Source organism: Musa acuminata, chromosome BXJ1-2, assembly GCF_036884655.1.
Source record: "Musa acuminata AAA Group cultivar baxijiao chromosome BXJ1-2, Cavendish_Baxijiao_AAA, whole genome shotgun sequence".
In the NCBI taxonomy this organism is placed as follows: Eukaryota; Viridiplantae; Streptophyta; class Magnoliopsida; order Zingiberales; family Musaceae; genus Musa; species Musa acuminata.
The window spans coordinates 20,481,241-20,489,189 of NC_088328.1; the positions used below are offsets into that span (position 1 = coordinate 20,481,241).

General features: G+C 35.6%; 1 protein-coding gene across 4 annotated transcripts; it reads right to left on the bottom strand.

Annotated features, from left to right (window-relative positions):
* Positions 1 to 947: 947 nt before the first annotated feature.
* Positions 948 to 7,813, bottom strand: LOC135581522 (protein DETOXIFICATION 33-like). 4 transcript variants are annotated; one of them, XM_065090625.1, is made up of 9 exons: positions 7,508 to 7,813; positions 4,152 to 4,693; positions 3,982 to 4,068; positions 3,844 to 3,900; positions 3,522 to 3,760; positions 3,165 to 3,283; positions 2,968 to 3,054; positions 2,753 to 2,900; positions 948 to 1,656 (listed from the first exon to the last, which is right to left on the bottom strand). In XM_065090625.1, exons 1-8 carry the CDS (start codon positions 7,778 to 7,780, stop codon positions 2,802 to 2,804), a joined length of 1,503 nt encoding a protein of 500 aa, XP_064946697.1. In that variant the 5' UTR covers positions 7,781 to 7,813; the 3' UTR covers positions 948 to 1,656; positions 2,753 to 2,801. The 4 variants fall into 4 exon arrangements, with proteins under 4 accessions (XP_064946697.1, XP_064946689.1, XP_064946696.1 ...); XM_065090617.1 differs by having other exon boundaries at positions 948 to 1,706; XM_065090624.1 differs by having other exon boundaries at positions 948 to 1,762.
* Positions 7,814 to 7,949: the final 136 nt, after the last annotated feature.

The following is a 7,949-nucleotide window of genomic DNA, read 5'->3' on the forward strand; positions in this document are numbered from 1 at the left end:
AAAGTATTAGAATACTTAGAAAGAAGTACTGTTATAAAGTATAAAATAATATTAATGCTTTAAGTTTTCAAAATATGATTATTGATTTCATCTATATTTTACTCATAAGTGGAATATTAAATATCCAGTGTTCATTCAAAATTTATTTATACCATCATTGTAAAATAATATTATTACTTTTGATATATAATCCTAAAATAATATCATCCTACCCAATCATATAATTATTTAAAATAGATTCTAGATCTTCTAATTATATATACTATTTATAAATATTATTTTTAATATAATTTAAAATTAATTTATTAATATAATTTTATAAATTATTAATCCATTTCACTTTAGCGACTCTATAACTAATATAATAATATAAAATATATTTTAAAATATTTTATAGATGATAAATATTTATTATAATTTATATCTCATATCTTATAGATGATAAATATACCACTTTAACGACTACTAGTTAGATAAAACTTAAGAATATAAATTATAAATAATATTTACTTAAGTTCTTATTAATCTAATTTATATAAAAATAATATAATAATATAATAATAATCATAATAATTATTAAATATTAATCAATATAAAAGAAAATATTATAATTATGATAAAATAAAGATCATGCCTTTATTAAAAAATAAATATTATTTCATAATTTTTAAACATATGTATATGAATAACTAAATAAATATTTAAATATAATAATTTTAATTTAAATATCATAAATATTACAATTTTATCAATATTTCTTATGAAAAAATAGAAAAAAAATTAATAATTTATTTTTAAAATATCATATGAAATCCTAAATTAGACATATTAATCCTTTTTAATCGGACAACCCAAAATTGAGCTATCAAAAGTAAATATTAATCCAATTACGTCAGCCAAAAGTAAAATTGATCTGGATCAAACTTAGATTTTGACAAAAGTCAAAATGAAAATCCAATCAAAATCTCAAATCAGGATCGAAAATAAGATTTTGGTCAAACATTTAACCAAGGCATGTCAAAATTAGGTCAAAAACCAATTTGGACATATCTGACCAAATAGAACTTCGACGAGAGTAAAGTTAAAAATTAAGTTTGCTCGATCAAAATAGAACTTTGACCATATCAAAATAAAATTGGGGAAGTTGACCGGGTGAAATTTAGGGCTTTCCCCTAATCGAGCAGTTGCAGCGATTTCTCACCGCCGCTCTCCGTCGTGCACGACGTCTGCACAATCCCTCATCGGCGATCAACAGTGTTGCACCGCCGTCTGTCCTACGCGTCGTCGCTGCCAACATCACTGCGACGCCCATTGCCAGCGAAGGAACACGGGGAAGTATCGTTCCTCGTTGCAGCGTCATCTTTGGCCGAGGACAACCCTGCCGCGACGCTGTATCGTCGTTGGGCGTCGCCTCCGTCACCATCTGTCCCCAATCGAACGACGGCGATGCTGTTTGCGGCGTCGACTGTGTGCGGATGTCTGTCGCTCGCATGCGTTATGAAACCTCACAGCCCTCGGCATTGTTGGCCGCGACCAACGCCCGAGTACAGCACTCGGCCACGACCAAGTGCGCGGCCGAGTCCCACTTGTGCCACTGTTCCGCAGAGATCCTCACCACCGACTCCTGCGATGCACGACTTCATCGCCCTCGGCCGCCTGCAATGCCCACAGCCCTCAATCAGGTCGCCGCCCGCTTCTGACCACAGCTACAACACAGGAAACCCAATGTTCATGACGATCCTTCTACCGTGGGCAAGGAAACCTTCGTTTTCTCAGAAGGAAAGATGAACAACCAGATCAATAATACTTTTCATTAGCGAATGATATTCACAAATAAATATAAATACAAAATATATCTATATATATTTAAAGTATAATATTTAATATATAAAATATTAATTTAACTCTAATATTAATTATAAACATAAAATTATAATCATATTATTAGCATGCATGCCTTTCGATACTATTAAAAATATTTTTATTTGATCCGTACAACTCAATAATACTGATCAAGAGAATTAGACTTATCTTCAGCTTTTCTCCTATCATCGAAAGAAATACTATAAGCGATGGAATATGAGTTAAAAAGAGATGAGAATAGATCATGTATCATATATAATATATAGGAGATCATATTTATCTATAAATGAGAATAAAGGATTTAAGATATGTGATTATAAGAGTCTTTCTTATCAAAATTATCTCTTAAAAAATTTTATATAATCTAACAAACAAAGAGGACTTGATTGATCCGAGGATGGATAACAATTCGTGCAACTTCACTTTGTTTCTAGAGTTTTCGATTTATAAAAAATATAATATATCTTATCCAATTAAATAGAATTACATAATGTAAGAAACAAAGAGGGCTTATAGATATAAAGATGGATAGCAATTGATATAACTTACCTTTTTCTTCTTTCTTCTGCAATTGATATAACTTGCCTTTTTCTTCGTCTTCTCGTGAAGATTTTGTATGTTGAAAAGAATAATAAAATTCAATTTGCTCTTAGATTTTTGATGTTGAAACTGAACTAGCATAAGGTTTGCACCCCATTAGATTGTGAAGATGGTATGGAAGTCGCGTTTGTTTCCTAAAAATCTCCAAATACAACAAAATAGTTTTTCATGGTTTTTGTATTAGTTCAGATGGATATTTGTGAGCGTGAGATTTCTAAACCTTTTGTAGCACACAACAAAAATATATTCTGACAAAAAAAAATATAAAAAAAGCTAACATAGTTCTTACTGAATGAATATTTATTGAATTCATCTTCGCTAATACTGACGACCATGAACTATGCAAGATTATCTGGTCCTTCAGATGTTCTATAATTCATACTGGTTTCTTCGATTGAACCACTCCACTTCTTTATTCGAGAATCTGCTTCCATTGCCTGATATGATCAAGACACGGTCAGATGTCTGTCAGAGAGAGAGAGAGAGAGAGAGAGAGAGAGAGACCTCCTTGTTCCAGTTTGTAGTCACTGTCATGGCTACAATTATCATGGTCTGCAAGACTACTCCCGACAACATCCCGCTCCACATCCCCTGCGTTTAATGAACTCGACTCAATAAGAATCATTCACAACAAGGCAAAGGATCGGAGGAGGAAACATAAACCACCAGGGAGACCCTCTTCCAGCTTGTGACATGTATACCTGAACTCCAAAGCCAAAATGGAACGCCAGTAAGCAGCCCACGGGAATCCCAAACGCGTAGTAACACCCGATGTTGACGTAAGCCACCAACCATTGCCACCCAGCTCCTACTGCAACACCTGCAATCCTGCACCGGATTAGCTCTCTCTCTCTCTCTGTCTCTTTTACCTCAAGCATATTAGTCGAAACCTCTTTATTTTTTTTAGCACAGATTCCTGATGCTTCTTGTATTAGTTGGGATCAGAACTGCCTCGCTTGCATCAAATTTTTTGATTATGAACGATATAGATCTTCACCATCTGCTGTACTCTGCACTTAGTCTTCACGAGCATATGAAAGCCATGGGTGAATTCCTACCTGTTAGGACTGGCTGAACACTGTTGAAGAGGAGTGTGAAGGAGAAGATCACCGCGAGACTTGAGACAGCACGGATTACGTCGGGGCTGTTGGTGAAGGGAATCCCATACACATCTTTAAGAGCCAAGACGAGGGTAAAGAAGATGAGTCCCAGCGTCAACGACGACATAATGACGCATACTATCGCAAACTTGGCTGCTCTCGGCCTTCTTGCTCCGAGCTCATTTGATATCCTCACGCTATGCCATTACCCAAACCAAACATCTTATGGTAATTAAGCCTCTTGTGCTTCGAAAACAAAGGGAAGTGAGTATATATTTACCTGATTGCAACATTGAATCCGAAGAACACCATGAACTCCCAACCATTAATGTTGGTGCTGCCAGTGCAAGACAAATAGTTGAGAATCAAGCATTAGCAATTGGCTACGTCTACGATCATGTATCAACGAGTAACTCACCAGATAGATACGGCGGCCACAGCTATCTGAGCATTCTCCAAGCGGCCCACTAAGACTATGATGATCATGTAGTACCAGAACTCCAAGCTAGAAATCGTAGATGAGTAATGCAGCATGATTGAGATAGCAACGACTTGGTGCAATGCATTAAAGATGAGAGGTTTACTCACCACAGCATGATAGCAGATCCTATTGAGAGCCAGGCGAATGATCCTAATCCCCTGAAAGCCCCCCAGCTGAAGCCATTCCAAGCACCAGGGCAGTAACCCATGGCAATGTAGCCGAACTGTGCGAGCACTACGATCCACCAAGCTATGTTGAGTGAGGTTGCCGCACCGACGAGGCCGAGCTTGAACTGGACTATCAGAAGCCAGCTTAAGCAAACATGGAACACGAGGGCGATCGCCGCCACCACCGCCATGACCATGACCTTGCTCTGGGCCTGCAGGAACTTGGATATGGGGAAGTTGAGGCCGTAGGCGAAGAGCTGAGGGATCATGTACAGGGAGAACCTCCCGGCGAGCTCCGCGATATCCGCGTCCTGCTTGAACAGACGAAGGATGGGCGCCGCGAACAGGTAGACCGGCAAGAGGCAGGTGCACGTGGTGAGAAGGATGACCCAGGACCGCTGCATGTAGACGCCAAGCATGTGGAGCTGCTTCGCGCCATAGGCCTGGCCGCACAGTGTCTCCAGGGCGCTTCCCATGCCCATCTAGTAGAACTCAGAGATGTTAAGTCTCCATTTCAACGACGCTCGATTTGACACTGTAAAAGAAGACGATCACAAGCAAAGGGCACAATGCCAAGTGCATTGCAGGTACAGAACAGCTATGAAATTTCCGTCTCTGCTGGACCACACAGTGAAAGGGAAGGAAGGGGAGGGGATCGCAAGTTCTTACAATAGTTGATCGTCATCTGGATGACTAAACTTAGAAAGTAAAAGAATTTGAGGTGCGTTGATGACTTAGAGATATTGTTTTCAACATAATAAGAGATATAATGTTAGAGCTTGTTATTATCTGAGAAAATTATTTTAATGATAGATTGAAAAAAAAATTTTCATCATCTTTATAAAATGAGAGGATATAACTATCTATATTTAGTGAAGCGATCAACAAAAATTACATAAAAATTTAAAATTATCATAGGAAATGGTTGAGACAGTGTCTCATACATCAATATAAATAATTTCAAATGACTAAATATAAGATATAAAAAACATTTCAAAAGGTACTATACAACTTTTGTTATTAATGCAAGCATATTTGCAACTCTATTTGATTTTGAAGTTGAAAGGGAATAACGAGAAATTAGCTATTATTGAATGAAGGATAACAAATGACCAAGACGACAATGCCACATATCAACTAGAACAGTAACTAAAGCATGAACGATTAATGGAATGATTTATGAAATTGATGGTTACTCGTATATATTGTCTTTATTCTAGCCTCGGAATAATGATATTCTTGTGCTCAGATTCTTTATAAGAAAGAATCAGGAAAAAAACTTAATAGTAACGTTATATTATTTGCAAAATTGAAAAACAAAAATAAAATTCCTTTTGAAATGAGGTGCATGCAAAACATAATCAATCGTAAAAGTGTTTGTGTGTGTATTAAGTATTATGGAACCGAGTGATAGAGATTCTATTACCGTCACCAATGATAATGTCTTCATTGTCTCTATAATTAATGTAAATGGATAAATTTTATAGATCAAAAGTAATATAATGAGAAGTACCAAAGTTAATAATTATATTGCTTGGATGAACAGTCAAAGTAGTTAAGATGAGCTTGTGTATAACAATAGGTTTGGGTCGAGATCGATAAACTTTTACTAAATGTCTAATTTTATCATAGAGCTAATTAATGATTTTTTGTTGATTGTTATTATTTGGATGATAAAACTATCATAAAACCATCGATAGTTGCAGTGATTATTATTGAAATTATTTCTTGAATTATTTACTTTGAAATTGTCATCATGATTGAAGAATTAATAGTGTAATGAAGGATGATGACTTTGTGTGTTATCGATGTATCAAGGAGGTATCTTGTTCAGTCCCATATTAAAATTTTTGTTTCTTTGATTGTTTTTTCTTTTAGATTTTTTATTAAATTAAATTATAGTAGCTAGTCCTGTCTTCCTCTTTTTCCGTTTCAAATATGTTTAATGATCAATCAACTTGTCATACAATTCTTTAAATAATATTGGTGAGTCATATGCTCGAATTACTATCGCTAGTTTTTTATATTTGTCTCATAAGTCATCAAGAGTATGAACAATGATTTCTTCGGAATGACCTATTAAAATTAATTCATCTTTAATAACTTTTAGATTGTATATATATTCAACAATAGTACTTCCCTCTTATGTTATTTTTATTTTCATTATAGTAGATAAAAACTTAGCATACAAGTGTGAGAGTGATCGACAAAAGTAATTTATAAGTTGGACCATATTATACTGTAATGCTACACGAAGAGATTAGTGGTGTTATAGAGCTAACGATTGAGCCTTGAATGACTTGTAGAATAAAATGTTCTTATCATAGTCATAACTTATGATTAGAATTTGTTATTGGAATATGTTCTCATAATATTTAAATTTTTTCTCACGGACAACCAAGAGAGTCATCAATGTAGTATGATTAATCATATCCAAAGAAGAGGTTGATGAATTGTACTCGTTAGGATGCATAGTTATCGTTTTTGGAGAGTTACTATATTAATATATATAAATCTTATAAATTAAATTTAATTATTATTTTATGATAAAATAATAATAAAAATATCAAATAAAGATGAGGAAGACGAAGATATTGTGATACAAAAGGAGAAATATAGAATTAACTGATTTGGATGCACAGTTGGTAAAGATCTGATTTATTGTTGATCTAATGAATGAGATTGAGAAGTACATAAGGGAGGATTAGATATGTGAAATTACAGACGGTGGAGATATGAGGAGTCGGACGATGCTAGAATCTAAAAGTGGGAAATCAAAATCAAGTGTTAAGAGTGGGGCTTGATCTGAAGATCTCTAAGGCAGCAGTAAGGAGGGCGAGAGGCCGTGATCAGATCTATAGATTAATTGATCCTATACTTAAATTATATATTTAAATCGATTGAGGATTAAAATATATTAAAAATATAAAATTATTATCTGTTATAATCTTCTATTACCCTCCAAAAGATAATAAAAGCATAAGGACAAGAGTTATCATTAATTTCTAGGAGTTACAGGGCATTTTTTATCCTGCAATTGATCAAAGCAGAGGAGATTGGAAAGAGAAATAGCAGCAAGGTTGATTTGAACTACTCAAAACAATGGATTGGATCCACAAAATCCAAATAAAAGACAGCCGATTCCATGACATGACAGGATAATATCAGGTTCCAATATACATATCGGATGCATATCCATGAACATAACTATGTCTTACTATTGTTCTTATCTGGGAAAGTAGAAAGCGCAGGATATTGAGACAAGAAAGAGAGGATGATCTGATCGGTTGCATTACCATGATGCCGAAGGCGAGGCCGGCGATGACCATGTTCTCGGTGGAGACGGCATCGAGCTCGAGGGTGGTGAGATGACCAGCGAACACCTGGGTGGTGGCGCCGAGGGAGTAGCGGCAGATGGAGGTGAAGATGGAGGGGCCTGCCAAGTACCACAGCCTCTTGTTCTCCTCCACCCACTGTTTGAGGAACTGCTTCAAGCTCCTGATCTCCTCCAAGTCTCCTCTTTCTTTGCCGCTCCCAAGCAGAGGCTCCGCCATCTGTTCACTGGCCATAGCTCTTCCTCCTATCTCTCCTTTGGGCCCTCTCCTCCTATTACCAAGTCCTTATATAGCAAAAGGAAGTGGCCACTCTGTGTCTGATCCAATTATTTTTTTGTGACATCAAAAAAACATAAAAATCAGAACAATGTGGGAAATTATTCGTTCAATGATTGGTCTTTGT

Excerpts from the sequence above, each read along its gene's own strand:
- LOC135581522 (XM_065090625.1), bottom strand. The coding sequence starts at position 7,780 with ATGGCCAGTGAACAGATGGCGGAGCCTCTGCTTGGGAGCGGCAAAGAA. Across the intron at positions 3,284-3,521 it reads TGTTCAGCCAGTCCTAACAG|GTGTTGCAGTAGGAGCTGGG; the intron begins GTAGGAATTCAC and ends GCAGGATTGCAG. Across the intron at positions 3,055-3,164 it reads ATTTTGGCTTTGGAGTTCAG|GGGATGTGGAGCGGGATGTT; the intron begins GTATACATGTCA and ends CATTAAACGCAG.